This window comes from Ornithodoros turicata, chromosome 5 (genome assembly GCF_037126465.1).
Source record: "Ornithodoros turicata isolate Travis chromosome 5, ASM3712646v1, whole genome shotgun sequence".
NCBI lineage: Eukaryota > Metazoa > Arthropoda > Arachnida > Ixodida > Argasidae > Ornithodoros > Ornithodoros turicata.
The window spans coordinates 50,843,091-50,865,415 of record NC_088205.1 but is presented as its reverse complement, the minus strand read 5'-3'; the positions used below and the strand labels follow the sequence as shown (position 1 = coordinate 50,865,415).

General features: G+C 44.2%; 1 protein-coding gene across 1 annotated transcript in view; it reads left to right on the top strand.

Annotated features, from left to right (window-relative positions):
- The window catches only part of LOC135394459 (protein dachsous-like), a 208,683-nt gene that overhangs the window by 171,099 nt on the left and 15,259 nt on the right, over positions 1-22,325 (top strand). The window contains exons 3-15 of the mRNA XM_064625196.1: positions 7,996-8,182; positions 8,265-8,495; positions 8,987-9,223; positions 12,802-12,977; positions 13,089-13,508; positions 15,222-15,633; positions 18,485-18,763; positions 18,870-19,033; positions 19,130-19,319; positions 20,944-21,212; positions 21,348-21,579; positions 21,696-21,845; positions 22,062-22,301. Of these exons, the coding sequence (XP_064481266.1) occupies positions 7,996-8,182; positions 8,265-8,495; positions 8,987-9,223; positions 12,802-12,977; positions 13,089-13,508; positions 15,222-15,633; positions 18,485-18,763; positions 18,870-19,033; positions 19,130-19,319; positions 20,944-21,212; positions 21,348-21,579; positions 21,696-21,845; positions 22,062-22,301 (3,187 nt within the window). The remainder of the gene's footprint in view (positions 1-7,995; positions 8,183-8,264; positions 8,496-8,986; positions 9,224-12,801; positions 12,978-13,088; positions 13,509-15,221; positions 15,634-18,484; positions 18,764-18,869; positions 19,034-19,129; positions 19,320-20,943; positions 21,213-21,347; positions 21,580-21,695; positions 21,846-22,061; positions 22,302-22,325) is intronic.

Genomic DNA, 22,325 nt, shown 5'->3' with positions numbered 1-22,325 from the left:
ACCGGAATACGAGTAGCCCGCGCGGTGTCGTGAGTAAAATAAGCGGACACCCGAAAACCGTGTGTAAAATAATGCGGATTCTAGGCAACTGTGCTAAAGTATCCGCCGCTTCAAATCTTTCTGGAAAACCGTGAAGGCTGCTCTGAACACCAGTGTTTTGGACATAGATGTCTGCGAAGTATACTAGAGAACCGTCTAGTATACTAGTGTACGAGCAGAGGTTTATTGAAGTATAATGAAAATGAGGCGACTCATTGTTCTATTTCACCATATTACCGCCAGTAATGCCGCGTTAATGCAGTATACCGCAGTAATGCCAGCATCGCCCCCTGGCGATGAAACTCCCCAATTCATCGCTAAAATAAAGTTGTTTGTTGTCTTTAAAAATGTTGTAAAACCGTATTTCCGGACGTAGAACGCGCGCGGATATACACCGTAAAAAGTGTCCAGAACACGCAGAGCACGGGTGCTTCTTATACAGCGGGGCTTTTACACAACCAACCGTTCCTAAGAAGACGCCCTGCACCCTCTGGCCGTGGGTCAGTCGCTTGACATAGGCGTAGATCGTTCATTTCAGTGTTCGGGAAAAATGATAAAGAAGAAAAAAAGAATGACAGACGGCGGGCACGGAGTAGCGGAGACACGCGACGGGCATGCCGAGGTAGCAAGGGATGTCCTATGGGGACGACTTCCAGGTGTCAGTGATCCTGAACTCATTTCAGAAGCTTGTTGAGAAGGAATGACAGAGAGCGGCGACCGAAGACTACGACGACACTGACTCTGACGGATTGGACATCGGATGCTTCGAGAAAACGTTACGTCCGCATTGACGTAATAAAAAGTACACACGACACACGGTCTTTGATTGCTGTCAGTGCTAACGGTTATGTAGAGTTTACAGACTCTGTGCACTATTAGCACCGGTAACTTCACCCCCATGCGCGTTATGCATCGGACATTTTCAAAAATCCGCTCATTTTCTGAGTGGGTGTGGGCGTTATACACCGGGAAATACGGTACACACCATCAATTCTTTCCCGTGTCGACGCTCCGAAAACGAATTACGTGCTTAATTTGTAAATTGTATATGCCAGTGTAGACGCGTCCTCTAATCCTCTTCAGTCCTATTACAACGCGAACACTCAGGAAGGGTTATATGAGGAACTGCAATATTCGCTGTTTTCGTCTATGTATATGAATTAGGAGAATGAAAACATGTACGTGCGTTCTCTTGTACAACGCGAGCATGGCCCCTCAAGACATCGAAGCAGTTGGATAGCATTGACTCGAAAGTGTACTTTTGCTCGATGGACGAACATGGATGGAGTAAACCACGACTCGCATGCATGCCTGCCCCACCGGCAGGGAGAGTGCTTGGCAATAACCGATGATAGCCCCTGCGTGAGTATACGTAGAGAGAGTGAAGGAAAACCCATGCACTTCCTTCTTTCCTGTCGCTCACGTATCCTTCTCTGTGACTGTCAGGAAAAGTTCTGAATACTTGTCCAATGTTGTTTCATCTGTTGGTACTATACTCACTCTCAACGTTTCCTTTCTTGATTTGGAATTTGGTTGCATGTATGTTGGTTTACATCCACATGTACAGTCAACCCTCAATTTATGAACGGCTAATGTTCCTCGAAAAATCGTCCACAAAACGAGGGATTCATAAATGGAAGTTTGGAACGAGGAAGGGCACCGTTCATAAAGCCAAGGAATTGACTGCGTTCTAAATAGGGTTCATTGAATGTTTCCCGTTTCGCACAGACTGATCTTGAGCTTTTATTGAGCCCAACACACTGCATCTCTGAACAAAAACAAAACATACTGTTTATCCTTATGAATCTGCGTCATAAGCTTGCTCGTTTCTGTTCTTCTCTTTCTGGCTAATCCGTCTGCGCGTTGTGGAATTCCTCTTTCCCCTTTGTGTGTGGATCCGCCTCCAGCGAAGTGACACGTCTTGACGGGAAGGCAGCAATTCCTCAAAAAGCCTGCGTGATAGATATCAACGTTACAAGCGTATCGAAGGCCGCTTTTCATCTACGTAAGGTGTATTCTAATTTTATAAGGTACCCAGCACAACGACGACACACGTAGATATATTTATATATGTTTATTTTTTGTGCTTTGGACCTGGGGATCCTGTCGATTACCATGCTGTTTATATTTTTACGCTTCGTCCCCGTTTCGAACTTAGATTTATAAGACATCCCCCTTTTACTATGCCACAACAGCAGTGGCAACAGGCCTGGACGGTTATTGTGCATACAACGTGGAATGCATAGGCAGGTTGGACTACGCAGTATTATCTCCGTCCTGCAAATCAGGCAGAACACGCTGGGTGAATCGTGACTGGCCTCTGCTCGGCGAAACCAGTTTCGCCAGGCAAACCGCGTACGGGGGCCGGAATCGTTACCCAATTAAAAGGGAGGAGATGTCTGCTACCCCTGCTACACCTGCATGCTTCTTGATATCGCATGGCCCACGAGAAATTCTCCGCCACCACGAATTTGAAAGGAAATAAGAAAATCGGTAGCGTCTCACGAACTGCCTCGGCATAACAGCCTCTTTTGCTCCCCTCGTGTTACTGATTGACACAGCAGCATTAAATATTGGCTATACGTTGTGTAAGTAAGTGCTAATTTCCCACAGTGATGTCTGACATCGAGTTCGAATAGTATTGCGGTATAAAGTACATCGACCACTTATATAGCGAATTAGTGTCATTTACTTTATCTTTGTATTCGCGATACTTTCTTTTTAATTTCTTCTTTTTGTTTGTTTGTTTATCGTATTTTTGAATGGACCAAACGTCAAGAAAGTTGTGTAAGCGCTAGGCCGAGGTTGATCTGCCTTCGGTTGCTGCGCTAATTCTTACTGTCACGCTCACTTCGCACCATCATCTTCATTTATCATCATCACCTCATAAACCTGGTGAAGTCGTGACGATGCCCATACAGCTGCGAGGCCAGCAACGGCAAGCTGATTACAATGACAATCTACAACATCACCACCACCATCTAACTGCGACGCATACCGGGCAAAAAGCTCGGTTATGTACCATCGCCTACCTCGCAGCCACGTGTGGGAGATTTGACGCGCGACGAGACAAACATTTAAAAATCATGCGTCTCAAGTAAAACGTTAAACGGCTTAAATGTTCCTAGTTGAATTAAACGTTAAATGGAGCTGTCTCGCGCGTTTCAGTTCGTGCTGCCGAAACGAAATGCAACTGAAATACGGCCAGCACTTAATGTCATTTCGTTGAAGAAATAACAGGAGCAAGAACGTCTCCCTCGTAGACAACAAAGGCCCCTCTCCCTCGGCAACAAAGTAGACCCTCGTCTACTTTGTTGCCGTATTCCTCCCATGTCCGTCAGAACGTTGGAATCAGCTTTTCACCTTTTTGGAATCTGACTGAGCTAGAGTTCCTCCTTTAGGGTGTTCCTCAGCCTGACATCATTCATACAACGAAATATCATATTTCATTATATAAGACTGAAACCAGGAACGACAAGAGCCGATGCGGTCTGGATACCTTGCTGTAGCTTGCTGATATTTTGCTTAGGTAGGATAATTTACGTACGGTGTGTTACACCGATTCCGATGACATCTCGGACAGTAATAATATCTGTAACACACGCGCGAATTTCTTAATGCTGATGAGCTGCCTATTCCTCTTGATCAAACCGACATGGACTGCGGGTCAGGTTGGAGCATCACGTATTGAACCCGTCTTGGACTATACACGAGCATAATTTGCATCGACATATCGCGGTAGATATTGCCCAAATCAGTTATATGCGTACTTGACAGAGGACCGCATCGACATGTGGACCAGTGGCGATTTTTGCGCTCCTTATTGCGAGCCTTTTACAGTTGATGTCGGCGAAAAAAAGTAAAAGGGAGATAACCCTTTATAGTATTTCGGGTCTGTGGGGCGGTAGTGGCAGTTTACATTATTTCTTTGCAGCACTGCGTATAGGTAAATTTGTGGCGAACAGATGTGAAAGCGTACACTTTTAGGATCCCATATAGGGTATCACTACGCTACCTGCTTTCTCGGGTAGTTGAGTGATAGAAGACGTTGCTCTTTGTGATCCCTCACCTCGTCAGCAGGGAAGCCTAACTATATTTTTCGTTATGTGGGAAGTATCTCGAAAGAGCCCACAGCCCTAGCTATTCAGCAGTTATATCGTACAGTACGGGACCCACCTGTTAGCTGTGTCTATGAGATATTGAAATGTGGCATTTACAGCATTACCGCCAGCAATGGGGTAGAGTATCGCCACTGGTGATGAAACTCTCCGATCATCATCGTCCAAACAAAGTAGTTGTTGCTTTAAATGTGACAGTCGTCCAAAAAGCCAGACAGCGGCAGGAACCGAGCCCCGTCTCTCTTAATTTGCGGTCAAGTGTCTGTACACTACACTGGTACGGCTTATACCGACGACTTGCCAGGCACCACTCAACGAACATGACACACATGCACACTCTCTTCACGTTCTCTCCAACAGTTTTCTCATACATACACACATACATACAACGCAGGATGAGACAGTTGTGTGTGTGTGCGTGTGTGAGAGAGAGAAAAAACATGTAGGAGAGAATGTGTGTGTGAAAGAGAGGGAGAGAAGAGAGTAAGTGAGTGTCCTGTTCGTCGAATGATGCCCTTTGGCAAGTCGTCGGTAAGAAGTGCCATGCAGTGTATAGCGTAATGGTTGGCGGCAACCAAAATGTGCGGGTTCGATTCTCGCCGCTGTCTGGCTTTTTCGACGACTGCCACATTTCAATCCTGCATGTTCTTATAGACACCATGAGGTTTCTGTCGTGTTTCCCAGTTTGTGGGTTCCAGCCTCAGAACAGTTACTAATCTAGAATAGATCGTAGGCTCCAGTGCGTTTACGATGTTACAGGGAGGAAGCATTTCCTATTTTCGTTCTGTGAGTTGGCAACTGAGTTGTATGGCTACCACGATCTCCACATCAGTTGATCAGACCAGTAACATAATTGCGTTGTGAAGAAGCTTTAATTGTAATAGAAATGGCGTCAACAAACGCACTGTATTTGTATTCGAGCTCGCAGCTCTTTTATTTTCCGCCAGGACTAACGTTTCGATACCAGTTTTCTTTTATATTCCTGATCTAATAACTTTGCCCATATACATCGTATCCATACAATGCGATAAACAATGAATGAGTAAGCAAATTTCGACTTCAAATATCACGTGTCAAATATCAGATGCTAGAGCCGGCCTTTGTCGGGGGAGGGGGGGGGGTGCCATCGCCCCCCTCAAATCATGAAGTTAAAATTAGGTTGCCCCCCTCGCCTCCCCCGCTACGCGCTTCGACAAAGAAACCGTCCCCCCCCCCCCCCCCCGCAAAAAAGAAAACAAAGTCGAGTCTCGATTCGCCCTGTATTCAAGTACTGGGTCTACTGTAACCTTTCTGTCGAGGTAGATCTCCTCAGACACGCGCTGTAGACGAACTATGTGTAACAGAGCCCGTGCACAGTTTCGTTGATGACCCTTTGGGACAGCGCCCTGGGGATGCTGTCAAAAACAGAGTCATTTGCTTCTCCCTCGTTTCGCTTGCGCTGCGTGGGTTTGGCGGCTGCGTAATATTTCACCCAGAACTAGGTTCCATTTCTTTCAGCTGTGTGCGCTCTGTCAGTTCCGGAATACAAATGTTCGCCTTGTCGGCGGATGGTCATTCTAGGGGGAGGCGTGGCCAACCTGTCCGGCCCTGTTCGGTCGTCACAGTCTACTCTTGGTACGCATCAAGGGTGGGGAAATTTTGCGGCCACAATGGAGACTTTTGTTGTCATCCGCGATAGCTCCATAATACTTCGCAGTGGATGACAAGCTTCGACGTGCGCAAGGCGGACACAATATGCTCTAGCCTATACCCACCTTTATTGAGACTACAGTTCAAGCTTCATTACAAACAGTAGATCAGTGGCCTCGGTGCGTATTGAGAGAGACCGCATGTTGAACTGTTAAAGGTACTGTGAAGCAGCAGGCAAGCTGTTAATATTAGCAGCGGCATTTAAAAGCTTATTCCGAAAGAAATCCACACTGCAAATTTTATGTGCGACAGAAAGCTCTAAATATTTTTTAATCACGACTGGAATTGCTGTGAAATGACGAGGGGCGGCGCCTGGTGGGAAACAATCGCCTATTCGTCGAGCAACAGTGTTATATGTCCCCAACCCTGTATCGGCTAAGTCATGGGCTAAGTAGCCGGCTTCATGAACTTTCTTTGACAAGTTTGTTCAAACGAGGTAGTTCCTGATATGTATTATCTCAAAATACAAGAACATTGGTACATCGTGGAAATGAGTAACAAACTGAACAGAAACACCGTGAGAGTCACCGACGCAAAAATGCACCACGTCAGGCAAGCCGACGTGGTGATGGTAGCGGTCCACAGATGCCGCTGTACACTCCCATTGTTATTGGCGTGTTTATGTTCGCCGCCCTACAAAAGGGAACTGCGGAATTCGTGTCGGGTCTTAGACACAGGGTTGCCCGTAATATTAAATCTGAATTTTCTAATAAACTACGAGGTGGATTTGAACGAAATTTGTGGCGTTTGTATACTGAGCACCCAGGCTGTCAAATGAGCCAGCAGTATAAAATTGTATGCCTGCTGCTTTACAGTACCTTTAATAAAGACCCTAGAAAAGGTACATTTCTGGCGCTACAGAAGCACCCCATTGCGCTTATTCTTTCAACAGTAAAGGAGGTCGGCATACCGCGTAATACAGCCCGGTTTCTGTATTTTGTCGCGACCGTGAGGGGATAGACCGGACAAGCCGCCAACGGTAACGCATGTTTATTGTGCTTTTGCCGTTTTCGATACATATATATATAGTAGTTTGTGCGAAGTACTCCGAGTTAGAAACTTGTGGGATATAACGAGCTCCTGTTCTAGTTTACAGGTCACATTATGTTCGCAGACACCAGGGGCGGATCTAGGATTTTTCCGACGGGGGGGGGGGGGGGGGGGGAGGGGTCCGCTATGGACAAGTGCCAGGTGTATGCTGGGATTGGTCCATTGAACCCTATTCAACTCTGGATGGCAGCCACACATCACTTACTTTTATGTACAGGTGGATTACGTAACCAACATGAGCCAAAGAGCTTCACATCAAAATTCCTGAACGACTACGTGTTTTCTACAACAGATCTTTCTTTCTTTATTATGGGTTGTACGAGAGGTTAGCGAAGCTAGGGATCACGAACGAGTTACCGTGGCACCGGATACATCGCAAATTCGCAGTGAATGCTGCTGCTGCACTCTTGGTTTTTGTGGCGGTTTGTTCCAGTAGTTCTGCGGCACTGCTCTATAACCATATAGCATGAAAGGAAGCGTTTGGTGACGCCAGGAAGTAGACACAGCGCTCTGCAGTAAATGGACGATAGAGAAACAAATCAAAGTCAGGGCAACGGGCACGTGGTATTGGTAAAATCTAGCTGTGGAGTACAATTTCTTCGAATTTAGGAATGATGAAGCGTGTAGGAGCTAGAGTGCCTCGGTTAGGTTTGGCGATTCGAGATTCCTGTGTGTGAACTCGTTACACTTGGTTAAGAAGTCTGTACGAGTAGGAATGCTTTTCTTATTTATTTGTTTATTCTTATTTTTTTTCAATACAGCAACGTGACAGAAAAACGGAACTAGACAACCTGTTTCTGGCGAGCGTGCTGTGAATAAGTTTGGAAAGACTTCTGTAGCCTTCATTCCTTTGCATCATCAATGTCTTTCGTTCCCTTCTTTCGTTCCCTTCTATCTTTCGTTCGTTTCTATGCTTGATTTTGAATAGTGGGCGAACTGAAAAAATTACTATGGATTAATAGAAAGACATCTGGTAATCATGGCGCATTCGTATTGGCACGCCGATTGTGTCGAGCCGACATGCTCAATAGCCATACCATTACAGAATCATGTGATTTCTAGAACAAACGATAACGTTGCATTCTTTCCATGCGTCCAGGTGTCTGCGACTGACCCAGACTGCGGGGTGAATGCGATGGTGAACTTCACTCTGGCTTCTGACCTGAGCAGGCCGTTCATGGGCCCATTTGATGTGAACCCCAGCACTGGCCAACTCTGCCTCTCCGCTCCCCTGGACTATGAACGACGGAGGTCCTACGAAATACCAATTTCGGCTACTGACCGTGGTTAGTTAACAGACATACAGCAGGCCGAACTTTCTCATCCCTTGCATTATACAATACGCATCCGTTCACGATTACTTTTCAGGTGGATTGAGCACCGTGGCTATGGTTAAAGTGCACGTCCTGGATGTCAACGACAATCGTCCTGTCTTCTACCCTCGGGAATATAACGTTAGTTTACGTGAACATGATGTTGTCTCTACACCCGTTGTGGTTGTCGTCGCTAGTGATCCTGATTCAGGCGTCTTCGGGCAAGTGCGCTACAGTATTGTGAACGGCAACAAACGAAGTCTTTTTAGGGTTGATGGGAACACAGGTAAGTGCGTCCTTGTGATACTGCCCTATGACTGATTTTAGGCTGCATACTATCAGTACGTGTGGCGTATAATATGTGAAAACTCTACAAAAAGTCTTCTGGTACAACATGCGTAATTCTGGTCAGTAATGTTTAAGTGCGCATGACTAATCCTTTCCTATAATATGTCACCGCGGTAATTGACACTTACTGAGCTCTGGATTTGCTGCACTAAAAAATTTTCAAGTGATATGAATGAAGTTCGAGATAGTCTGTCACTTAGTGCAAGTTGTGCCAGCAAATTGGAAGTGAATTGTGTTGCCATTACAAATACACTCGAACTGAGACTGAACACAATAATTACAGTACTCAGAATTACAGTTCCAGGTTTCAAATGAACGATCTCCCGTTTACGTATCTTGTGCGGTGCCATCACAGCTTTTAAAGCAATATTGATGTGAGGAGTAGAATTTGTTGATGTGTTGAGGGGTACTTCTGACGCATTATTTCAGGCGAGATTTTTGTTGTGGGACGTCCACCTAAAGACATGGCCTTGCACCACCTGGTTATCACTGCGGAGGATGGAGGTGGACTTCAATCGGAGCTGGATGCCCACGTCTACATCAGTATTCTGAACCGCCGACAACAGCCACCCATCTTTGAACAGGCGCGCTACAGGTTCCAAGTACGCGAAGATGTGAATCCTCGCACCGTTATCGGCACCGTTGTGGCAAAGCGTACTGACCGAGGTCAGTATCATGTTGAATGTCAGTGCCTTGATGGCCTTTTTTTTGTGTGTGTCTGTTTTTGTAGCTCCTCGTTGAGGACATTGTTCCCGCACCGTATGATATTGAACACACGTACAAGATTATTTGCTTCGATATGAACCAGCTGGACTTACAACAAATTTTGTAGAAGTCATGCTGAAAATTCCATCTGCGAATAAAAAGGCCGATGTTGCCTTGCAGCTTCAAAGTGTACAACACCACAACTGAGGTTCCTCGTGGGTAGAGCGCCTATAGTCGTGTTCAACCTAGGAATGTCACGTTAGGTAGCACTGCGCTAGCGCCGCAATATAATTTCTCCCTTCTCCTAATTTTTCCAGTGGAGTTGCCGGATATATAGGCGAAATTATATGTATGTGCTTCGGAGGACAAATGAGAGTGGTTAGTGCTTATGACTCTGACATTGTGGCTACAGCAGAACAAGATATCCGGCTGCCTCCGACTGCCGCTCCGGAGACCAGAAAGTGGTGACGCGGCGAAAAGCGCAGGTCACGTGGCACCAGAGAGCGGTGACGTTCCCTGTCGACTGAGCGTCAGCCGGTAGACTCGTGTGAATACACGGTTAGCGACATGCGCTCGTTCAATTATATACGCGCAATGTAGTCCGCCGACCCGCATTTTCGGACTCAATAAATTCGGGTATTTTGATTTTTTGGACAGCACCATTGACACCGCCCACGTGCCAAAAATCAATGTATTTTCACGTCTAATATTTCGGACCGCGCCGCGGCTGCCCACAGCTGGATTGTTCGTATGAATTCCGGCTCCAGCGTACGTGCCTCTTGCTTCGAAGCATCGCGTTACCGACATCCGTCGGAGAGCGCGAGCAGTGCATTTCACATCCGGATATTTCGCATATTGTAAACGTATATTCGCGATGTATTAGTTTTCGCGAATTTCGCGATGGCTATATAATCACAAAAAATCGTACTCGCGAAGTAAAGTGACACTGACCTAACGGACCTTTCCAGGACCTTGATAGGACCTCGACAATCGTAAAATCAAGTGCTCGCGAATATGTTTAAAGACGTACCAGCGATTTGTCCAGACCCCTCCCCCCCCCCCTCACAAAAAAAAAAGGTTGCCTACAGACCTGTTTTTTATTTTTATTTTTACTGTGCACGCTCAATAGGGAGCCTCTCTCTGTTATTTCTGCTTTACACACATGTCGGTACCTGTAATAATGACCTCCCCCCACCCCAATTATTTGCAACACCTCCCGTGCCTGCGATTCTGGATAAACTACTGCAACGGACTATTTGACGATTCGTGAAAGATCGTCCACATGAAGAAAATGCGTTTACAGTATCAGGCGGCGTTTGCCCATACTCTCCAAACGTGTCATGTCAGTGGATTTCGCAATACGGGCAATAAAAATGGATCATTCTCGACGTTAAGCGAGGAAGGCGACACATGGAAATGTCTCTGAGAACAGTTCACACCATCGGCTCCGACTTTCCCGCGAACATGCACGCGGTATGCTATCGCGGAATATGAGGTTTGATACGGAATTTCGCGACACTATGACCCTTTATGACCGAGGAATGTAGCTTTGACACTGGAGACGGACGGACCGGCTCGCAGAGCCATAGAGTAGGGCACCAGAGTACTAGGGGTAGTATTCAGTATTAGTATTCAAGTTCAACCCTATAGGAAGTTCAGGAAGTTAGGTATCCAGGGAGTTTCAATATACAGGGTGTTTCACCTAACGTGATAAAAAATCCTAACTGACGACGTACTTGCTGGAGGATTGTGGGACTTTCGGCAATTACCTTCTGGAAACTTTTGCCACCATTAAGGAAGGATTTGAACAACTTTTAACGGCAAGAAATTTATTTTTTCAATTAAACTTCGAAAATTGCCACGCAAACTTTGACTTTTTTTAAACAGAAATATGAAGTCCTCCACGAATAACCACAGCCCCAACAAAAACTATGCAAAGTACCGAAACAGAAATAGTAGAAAAAAACTAGCAAAATTTCCGCTTTAGCCCTGCCTGCTCGATTGTCGCAAAGAACAGCGCACGCAAGATGCGGGGAGAGGAGGAAGTGTTGTTTTACCTTTCTTTCCCCCGCTTTGACCTTGATGGTGGTGACAACTGTCTTATCACAAAGAAAACAAAACAATCCTCTTATCGCAAAGAAGGCAAAAGGCAGGGACACTTCTTCCTCTAGAGTCTAGAGGAAGAAGTGTCCCTGCCTTTTTGCCTGCCTTTGCGATTTGCCTTTGCCCTGCCTTTGTGCCCTCCCTGCCAAATGTGTGTCTAGAGTCTAGACACACGTTTGGCGCGCGCTTCTTTGCGAAAATCAAGCATGCAGGGCTAAACCGTAGTTTTTACTAATTTTTTCGACTATTTCTGTTGTGATACTGTGCATAGTTTTTGTTGTGTCTGCGGTTATCCGTGGAGGACTTCATATTTCTGTTTAAAAAAAAGTGAGGTTCGCTTGGCAATTTTCAAAGTTAAATTGAAAAAATAAATTTCCCACAATTTAAAATTGTCCAAAGCCTCCCTAAATGGCGGTAAAAGTTCCAAGAAGGTAATTACCGAAAGTCCCACAATCCTCTGGCGAGTACGTCGCATCACTTTAGGTGAAACACCCTGTATAGTATAATAGTAGTTTCAATAGTATATTCAGGAACCCTGCCATGCAGCCTATTCGTGCACTACCTAAGCATGAGGTACACAAACGTGTACCATGCATCTCAGGTTGGCACTACCATGGGCGTACAGAGAGGGGGGCAAGGGGGGCCACGGCCCCCCTGGACCCTGGAACTCCAAGGTCGCTTGTGGAAATAGTGCACTCTTTAGTCATAGGTCGTAATGATTATTCTCAGACGCCACGATTGGAACCTCTGAACACCCACACAGTGCGCAACATCTGCCTCAAGAAAAAGATGTGTGTGGGGGGGGGTGCATTCTTGCCCCCCCCTCCCCCGCTTGATCTTGCATCTGTCCTGTCCTTACTACTTTCATTTTGCTTCCATGGCTGATATCCCGTCAGACGCGTTGCTCGCAGCAAATTGCTAAATGTTAGGGAACAACAAAGTAAATCAGGGAGTTAGTGAGTATGGCACTGTATAATTCTACGAAGAAGAGGGATTGTTTTTCTGCCGTTCCTCTGCGAAAACAGTACAAAGTACCATCCGATGCTACGCCACAACTGTATTTTGGATTTGTAGTCACTTTATGTTATACAGGTAAAAAAAAAGAGTTTGTCTCCGCATAACTTCGTTAGCCTTGACGTGCGAGCATTTGCTGCAGAAAATTGCAGAATTTTGGAATTTCCGCGGCAGGAAAACCAGGCCATTGACTATCACTCTGTCCCCGTCACGCGAGGATCGTGGCGGCCGGCTGTGGCTGCTTTCTCCGACTGTTTTTGTAAATTCGATTGTGCAGCTATAATACACCGCAGTGCGGAAATATTTTGCAGGATGACTCCTGGTGGACAGTTTGACAGATGAGGCAGGGTTTCGAGCCACCTTAAATGTCACCTCAAATTGCTCCTTCAATAACTCACATATAACAATGCTTATTTTTGCAGGTGCTCATGGACCACGTTATTCAATCTATTCTGGAGATCCGGAAGGCTACTTCTCCATTGACCCACTTATGGGAAGTATTACTGTTCAGAGATCCTTAGACCATGAAGAGCACCCATTCATCCTGCTGAATGTACAAGCAACCAGTGGAAATCCGCCGTCATATGGTCATACCCAGGTAAAAAGCAACTTTAGTTGACAGAGAGCTGCAGCCACTAGAAGTGTGTACACCGTCATACGTTAGGCATTGAACTACTCTGACAGGCACATGCACTCATTCTTTGTACAGGTGAATGTAACTGTGTGGGATGTGAACGACAATGCACCTGCCTTTGAAAGTCATATGTTGAAGATCAGCATACCAGAAAACACGGATATTGAATCGCCCATCTATGTAGCTCATGCAAGAGACCCAGACAGCGGCCGCAATGGTGCTGTCCGCTATAGTCTGCAGCAGAACCCAGAAGGGATCTTCCGCATTGGTCCCAAGAGTGGAACCATTGTGTTGCGACGAGCACTGGACTACGAGACGCATCAGAGATACGAACTGATGCTCGTGGCCTCTGATTCTGGATCACCCCCATTGTCCTCCAACATGACCCTAGCTGTGGAAGTACAAGACGTCAATGACAACCTACCAGTCTTCGAAAGACCTGTATACCGTGTTAACGTCTTGGAATCCTTGCCTGCCAACTCTCAATTTCTTCAGGTATCACAGTTCATATTGTATCATAAGTTACAGTTATTACAATGCAATGAGATGAGGAAACAACGGCAAGCACAACGGTTAGACATCGCCATTTTCCCATGCCTTTTCATTCACTGCTGTTCACCACGTACTAATATGTATGGTGAATGATTTATCTTTTACCTATACTCATTCTCTGGTTATTCCCATATTTTGATCATTCTCATATACTTTCACCTTTACCTAAGTATATTTTTAAAAGGATCGAACTTCTGTGTCTTCTTCATTTTTCACTTGTCTACCACAAGCTAGTCATCTCAGCCATCTCTCTCTGCCGTGATATTACAGTGCACAAAAATGCATTGTTAGAGACACTGCTCTTTGCAATGCTTACTAAGACCAGTCACGCAAGGAAGTAAAACTCCCAAGTTCTTACAGTGTTTCTTGTCCTTAAGCATTCTGATGAGTAGGAAGCATAGGGAAAATGTGCAAGAGTGGATATAAGAAATGCCTCTCCCTTTACACAAAAGTTACTGACAGCAGCATATAAGCAAGGCATGACTTTTTCGGGTTAAACCAATTCCGCCTGATTATTCCCTCCTGAATCAGTTTCGGACCAATTTCACACCCCGAATTCGAATAACGCATTACGTTCTAATTAAAACCCTACTGCAGGGGAAGCCATCACGTTGGGGGTTGGCATAATGTATCACGTAGACGATTTGGTAGTAATCTGTGCATACCCCTGGTGAAAATGTTACGTGAGTGCAACAATAAACTATGCGAAGCACATATAATGTTACAGTATGCAGTGTTTTGTGACAATAATTCGGGAAGAATTAATGTTTGATCAATAGTGCCCCTTTCAGCTACGGGTTGTTTGCAGGGCAAACAGAAAAAAATAACCCGATAACACCCGATTGTATCAATAGCACCTGATTTGACTCTCAATTTTGGATTTCAAAATAGCACACAAATTGGGTAAAAGCATTTAACCCAAAAATGTCAGATCATACATATATGCCCTAGCATATGATTTCACTCTGAATTTTGGATTTCAAAATAGCACACAAATTCGGGAAAAGCATTTAACCCGAAAATGTCAGACCATACATATACGCCCTAGCATATGATCAACGCGACCAGTTAGTGAGCATCATGCATATTATGCATACAGGACAGCACATATATAGCAGCACTCATTCATGAAGGAAGGAGTGCTGCAAACATTGTATAAAATGAACATGTGCCCGAACAGTGAGAAAATCAATGGATGAATCCAAGTATATATACTGCTGTATAGAACTTGCCACATATTCAGTTGTACATGTGAAAACAGAGCATCTGCAATGACAATAAACTGCAAATCAGTTGTTTTAATTGGATCTGAGGATTTAAGAATGGTCCATGTCAGTAGAGTTTGATTCTATGTTAGTCAAGGACCTCGAGATTTAATGATGTATTGTTCTCCTCAGGCCAAGATGATGCTCCCATCTGTGAATTAACAACTATTAGAGGGTTGTCAGAGTAATTAGTATGCTATGCTGTAGAAACTCAAATGCTTGCTAGCCAAAGATATCCGGATTTGACCTTTAATGATATGTCTGCATCTGAATTATTCACCTTGGGCCTTAGGATACCCTTCTCTCTATGAACACACAACTATTAGAAGGCACTTACTATAACAAGTATGCTATGCTGTAAAAAGACAAATGCTTCTCTGTTGTACCACAGGTGACAGCCACTGACAAGGATACTGGAAACAATGCTAGACTGACATTTCGGCTCTCGGATGCTTCACAACAGTCTGGAAAGTTCAGCATCTTTCCAAACAGTGGTTTCCTGTATATAAAGGAAATGCTGGACAGGGAAGCTGTGGACCATTATGCCTTGACTGTAGAAGCAGTTGACAATGGTGCACCACCACTAACAGCGACTGCTACAGTGCATGTTCAAGTTTTAGATGTCAACGACAATGATCCAAAGTTTGATCTGACTGTATTTGAGTTTGAAGTGAGAGAAAATGTAGAGAAAGGTCACCATGTTGGTACAGTCTCTGCACATGACAAGGACCTTGGTAATAATGCTGCGCTTCGCTACACTCTTGTCAGCGCCAATGAAAGTTTCCAGGTCAATCCTATAACAGGTGAGTTTTTGTATGCTTTCAGTTTCTACACATGCCTTGCTGTGTATTTTACTCGAACCAGAAATATTGAGACAAAGCAAAATAATTATGGATTCGTCAGCTATGTATCACAGTGTGTTGCACAGTGCAATGTGTTCAACATTGCGTGAATACCCTACAATTTTGAGAGTTTTTCCAATAATGGACTGCTATTTCAAAGTTGCTCTGCTAGCTGAATTTGAAATTAAATGCAACTAATTAAAGAGTTCTGATAATATCCAATGACATTGTAGAGGAAGAGCCAGAGAGAGGTGGATAGCTAGAGATATTTAATGTTCGAAGGCTGCAAACAGAACACACTCATATGGTGTCCATGATCTTAAGCAAAATGTGCATGAGAGCAGATCACCCTTGTCTTCCTTAACAGACACCTTTCAAGCGTAATCCACTTTCATCTTGAATGTCCTACTTGACAGGTGATAAAATGACAACTCGATAGAGCAAAGAATTGGGACCTTCTTGTTTCTGCAATAGTAAGATCTCACAAAGTTGCCATGTCGTGAAGGGCAAACTAATGTGAAGGACATACACACAGCACATGGAATGTGTGTGCATACAGGCCCTTCATTCTTTTTTCGATCTCTCTTCCCTGAGTTCAGTGAAACTGTTCTCTCTAAGTTTCATTTTTGTCAGCTCATTTTTTCGCTTTGCCCCTAAAATGGGACGTTAAAGGATTATTAATGCAATTAATATATTACTGTACAAGTTTTGAAGGTCATCTGCTCTCAACAGTGCAAAGCAACACTACATTTAAGTCAGTCTTTCTTTTATTGAGCTTGAGTTAATATTGGGTAGTGTAGCAGGGTTGTTACAAGCACACCTTGTGGTGAACTATGAAGCTCTTCGAACTAGGAACAAGCGAAACAGGAAACAGATGCGAACAGGACAAGCTGTTGTCTGTGTCCTGTTGCACTCGGCACTTGCTCGAATATGTGTCATCAACTAGCCCGAATTTCTGCTGTTATCGACTATGTATCTATACTTACTCTGTACCTGTGTAGCTTACGAAATAAGTGAATTTTATTCACTTAATTTATAGCTACAATGCAGTGAATGAAGGTTATTACCAGAGGTGAATACCGAAATAAACCGTTTAAAATAAATGGCTTCAAAATAAATGCCTAAATATCCCCGCGTAAAAATGAATCATTCAGAATAAACTGTATAATATTAAACGGCTTAAAATAAATCATTCAGAATAAACCGTACAATATTAAACGGCTTAAAATAAATCGTTTCAGAATTCACCCTTTCTGATTGGCTGACTACCCCATGCGCTCAGCGATGTAGTGCTCATAGAGCGGTGCTCCACTAGGCTTCAGAGCTGAGCCGTCAATTGGCGCCATCCGCTCGATGAAGTAGTGCTAACGATGTAGAACGTCACCGTTACGGTTTTGTAAGTTATAAATAATAAGATACAATGCCATTTCTGTCAATATACACGTGAAGTTATTATAGCCTTATGTTCCCTCTTTTTAATCTCACATAATCAACAATTGAGACTTGGTCAGCTTGCTTTTGCCGGAGTGAGTAGCTTCCGGTGGGGCGAGTGTTTTGAGCACTACAGAAGCGTTGGGGTACGATACATCTGTACCGCTAATGCATTTACATTGTTCGTCTAGCTTTGGTTTGGTTGAAGTCTGACTGCTACTGTCCGGCGTGAAGTGCACGCCTTCAGATTTGTATTTAAAATCGATAAAACCCTCAGTGCGGGTACAAAGATGACGTATATAAAGAAGACGAAGACACTGCACTTAACTGCCAACCAAAGAATTTTATTCTGTGCGACGGAGCGCTAAAATTGGCGCTCAGATTTGTGTGTGCACCGCAAACCCTCAAGCTGGCCGCGAGCAATGGGACACATCCGAAATGGCTAGGTATGCCTAGTGCTAACATGGCATAATTACAAACACGAAGAGGTGGACAAAGAAGACCTAGCAAGGTTAAAAAAAAGGTCAATTATGGACTTGACAAACAGGCAGGCAAACCGCAGAACGTCATGTTTAGGCAATGGCAAATACCTAATGATCCGGGCCCTAGTCATCACTTTTCCGCGACTGCGTGACAGGCTTGTCATAGCAATCCCATATTAGAAACTGTCGGCAGGCTACCCGTGGGCAGGGGGTTTTTAACTCGTCGGTGCAGGGTGCCACCGCTCCTTAGACCGGCGAGGGAGACATCGAGGCGGCTTTTTGGGGCACGCTGTGCGAGTGGCCGGCGGTCGATGATCACGATTTACTGCCAGCGTGTTGGCTGCGTTTCCTGTCGGGCAGGGTGCAGGTCGCCACCACTCCTGTGGCTATGGGCGACCGGCACTCGGTGTCGGGATAGCTGGCGGTGGGTTTCTCGTCGTTATGACTTGTATGGACCGGCGAGAGTGAGCTCCGAATCCTGGACGTCGAAATGGCATTTGGGTAGGGGTTCTGAAACACGTCCGTGGCGGGAGAGCTTGCGGTGGTTTTCTCACCAGTAGCGGGATTTTGAAAGCCGTGGGAGTACTACTAGGAGTTGGTTTGACAGGATTTATTTCGGCAATATTTATTTCGGAACGATTTATTTTGGACGGCTTATTTCGGTCACCTCCCATTACCACAGTTGCGTTCTCTATGATGGACCATCAAATAGCACACAACTCTGAGTGTGCCATTTCTTATGGGACTCTCCCTTTAATATGGTTTTTGCAGAACTGCTGTACAGATATCGAGTGATGGAATGCTGATTACATAACATGTTGCTCAAATGTGTTACATAGTAATGTGTTGCTCAACGATTACATCAGTGTAAATTGTTTGGATCTGTCTCTGTTCCACAGGTGAAATATCCACCAAAGCGTTACTAGACCGCGAGACGAAGGCTACTCACGAACTGGTGGCAGACGTTCATGACAAGGGATCTCCACCTCGCTTCCATCGTGCCACCGTGCGAATATCAGTCATTGACATCAATGACAACTCTCCCGTATTTGTAGAACCAGTCGACACTGTGGTAGGTGTTCGCGAAGAACAACCAGTTGGCACTGAACTTGCCCAGGTGCAAGCAACTGATGCTGATGAAGGAAGGAATGCAGACATCATCTATGAAATTGTGCAAGGCACGTACAAATCTGAACGGATTTCATTCATCCGGAAAATAATCTGCTGGATGTTACCGTAGAACATCGCCCACAGTACTTTCACAAAGTCTCCGTGCTTTTGCAGGTGGTGGACGATCAGATGGATCCGCTGCTTTTGCCGTTCACCGTACCTCTGGTGTTGTAACGACTCGAATGGTGTTGGATCATGAGGAAAGGGACCGGTACACATTGGTTATTGTTGCTAGAGATAATGGATCTCCACCTCGAGAGTCTCGCCTCACACTGCAGGTACGTGTAGCAAACCTTGAGCGTTGTACATGCCAAGATGAATAACCTCAAGTTCCTTATGCTTGATTCTAAAGCTCTATCCCACTTTTGCTGTAGGTGCAAGTGTTTGATTTAAATGATCATCAGCCAACCTTCTTTACGTCATCGTTAAATTTTCACATCATGGAAGGTTTGCCAGTGGGGAGGGAAGTTGGTGTAATTCATGCAGTGGATCAAGATGCTGGTGATAATGGCCATGTGACATACATGATTGCTGGTGGTAACCTCTACAATGTGTTTGATATTGGTGAGCTCTGCTTTCATTGCTCCTTCTGGTATTATATAACAAACGCTGCTTTCAGCAGCGCAGTGTAAATTGTAAAGGTTTAGGGTTAAACTCTGTAAAACCTTTTTTACCCTCTGATTTTTATGATCGTCATTCAGAGTAAAGCCCACAAATGAACTGACCAAAGTGCAAATTCAACCACCAATACAGACCCTGGAGAATGCTAAGCTCTGCACATTTAGCATATAGCTGCTCGGCATCTCCTGTCCACCTGAAATACAACAAGCACTTTCTTTCACACAAAAATCTGCTTTTCCACCTAAAGTAGAGCCCGATTTTGACCTGATTGTCCTAGATTATAAAAAACATGAAATGTAAAGACACAATAATGAACTATGTACTGAAAATTGAAGTGCAAGAGGTCTCCTGGGAGGTGCTCTACTATAATGTGGAATTTGGGGATGCTAACGGATGAGGCGCTGCCAAACACATTTATTTTTTTCATTAAAGACAGAGAACTACACACAACTCACAAGTAAAAAACTAAGCTCACTGCAGATAATTCCACTGCAGAGTTATGGTACCTGCATTACTATTGGAACATTCAGTATTGTCTTGTTAAAAGCGTTAAAGCACGCAGTGCTGGGTACAAACCATGTAAAACAAGCAGACTGCAGCATTATGTGTTATTTTACTTTTTGGGCTATTACTCCTGCAAAAGATACATGAACTAAAAATAACTCAAAAAAGGCAGTGCAATGTGGTTCAACAATTCACTATGGAGCCAACCATAACAGGCTGTTCAAGCATGAGTTGTTTTGTTAACATGTGGCAAACAGATTGTCTATTTTTCCGACCTGTGCATTTCCCAACTGCAAAGAAGATTCTCATAGGTTGTTTTATGGTCAGAAACTTATAGGCCTACACACAATAATCATTAAGCCATTAAGTGTATAAAACATATTTAGCCACAGTGCATTTGGAAACATATTTGGCTGCATTTAGAAACATGTATTGCGCAGGAGAAATATCTTTCTTACCCAGAACTCAGTTGATTGGAACTCATCATCAGGGTTGTGTGAATGGATTGCAAATTCGGAAGGCGATCCTGATTTGCATATATGGAAATTAATTAAAATAGATTAAAATACCTAACTTGGGTAGGTGAGACACGATAGTCATTGGCAGCACTATCCCAGCAAGAACACATGCAGTAACAGACGATGCTCCATCATACGCACAAAATCTTGGGAGAGTGTGATGCCTCATGAATGGCCGTAGGCTGATAAATAAAGCATACTTGAAAGAACATACTATTTCCAAAATTAATATCACGAAGTTTGGCATGAAAATCATGACAAATATTGGACATACGCAGTGGTATAAAGATTGTTATTGCCTATATGAAAATAATGTAGTGTAGGTTTCTGTTATTCACAATTTAATAAGAATGTTTCACCTTAAAGCCATTCCTCTTTCCACATCTGTGGTACCTCTGCACTATTTTGTTTTAATGTGCACTTTATTTTTTATACATCTGTCATTGAGTCAAACAAAATGTGTGTGTGTGCGGTGTGCAAAAGTATTTGATGTCGTATGTTGTTCAATGTGAAATAATCTCAGATGATAAACCATTCACAATTAGGAAAGACAACTGGAGTGTTGTACACCATTCGAGAAGTTGACTATGAGGTGGCTTCAGAGTATACACTGCAAGTGACAGCTGTAGACAGCAGCGCCACGAATCCTCGAAGCAACGTCATCAACGTTCGAGTGAAAGTAGATGACGTCAATGACTGCATTCCCACATTCAAAGATGATCCTATCATGTTTTCTGTACCTGAAAATGTACGGCAGGGAACACCAGTTTGGAACTTCAGTGCTTCAGACTTGGACAGTGGTGTCAATGGCAAAGTGAGTTCAATGAGTGTCTTCTGGTGCCAACAACATTAACATATTTTCGTTAATGGTGATGGCTTTCACTAATACAACATAGACGAACATTACCGCTAAGGGTTATACATCTTTTTGTTTCTTTTACGCATGTAGGTGCGGTACAGCATTGCTGAGCAGTCCCCAATGCCAGCATTCCAGATCAATCCTGCAACAGGTGTTCTCACACTTGTAAGCTCACTGGACTATGAGACCAACTCTGAGTTCACTGTCATAGTTAAAGCTACAGATCAGGCTAAAGATCCAGATAAGCGGCTGTTCTCCACTGCAACCTGCAAGATTATTGTAGAAGATGAGAACGACAACACTCCAATGTTCAAGTCTAAAGGTAGATAGCAAAAGAATAGAGATTCTTCACACATAATTATATGCTTCTTTATCATATAGTGCACTTCACTGTCCGCACATTTTCAACATAAACTGTATGTAAACCTTTTTCCCTAGGCCAAGTCGATGTTATGGAGGATGAACCTATTGGATACACAGTACTCCACATCATTGCTGTTGACAAAGATTCTCGAGACAATGGGCGTGTGACCTACATAATCAATAGCGGAAATGAGAAGGGTCACTTCTCTCTTGACTACGATTCTGGTAAGCACAAACAAGCTACAACAACAATTATTTTACGATGATGATTGGGGAGCTTCATCGCCAGGGGCGATACTCTACCCCATTGCTGGTCATTGCTATAGTCATTCAAATGTCTCGCTGAAATTCATCATGCACAAATTGTCTAACTACGTTCTGGAGTTATGATTGGTAGTAGGCTCCTTGTGTACTTATATGCATCTCTTCTGTTTGTCATAGGATTGCTCTCAATTGTGAAACCACTAGACCGCGAAGAAACCAGCCACTTTGTGCTCAACATCAGTGTTTCTGACCATGGCCGGATACCAAGATCTGCCTTTCAGGTGCTGCACATATACGTGCAGGACGTCAATGACAGCCCACCGCATTTCCTTCACGAAAAGTATTATGCAAACATTTCTGAAGCTTCCCCTGTTGGAACATCTGTAGTAACCGTGCAGGCGGCCGACCGTGATCTAGGTAAGCAAATGCATAAATTTTGTC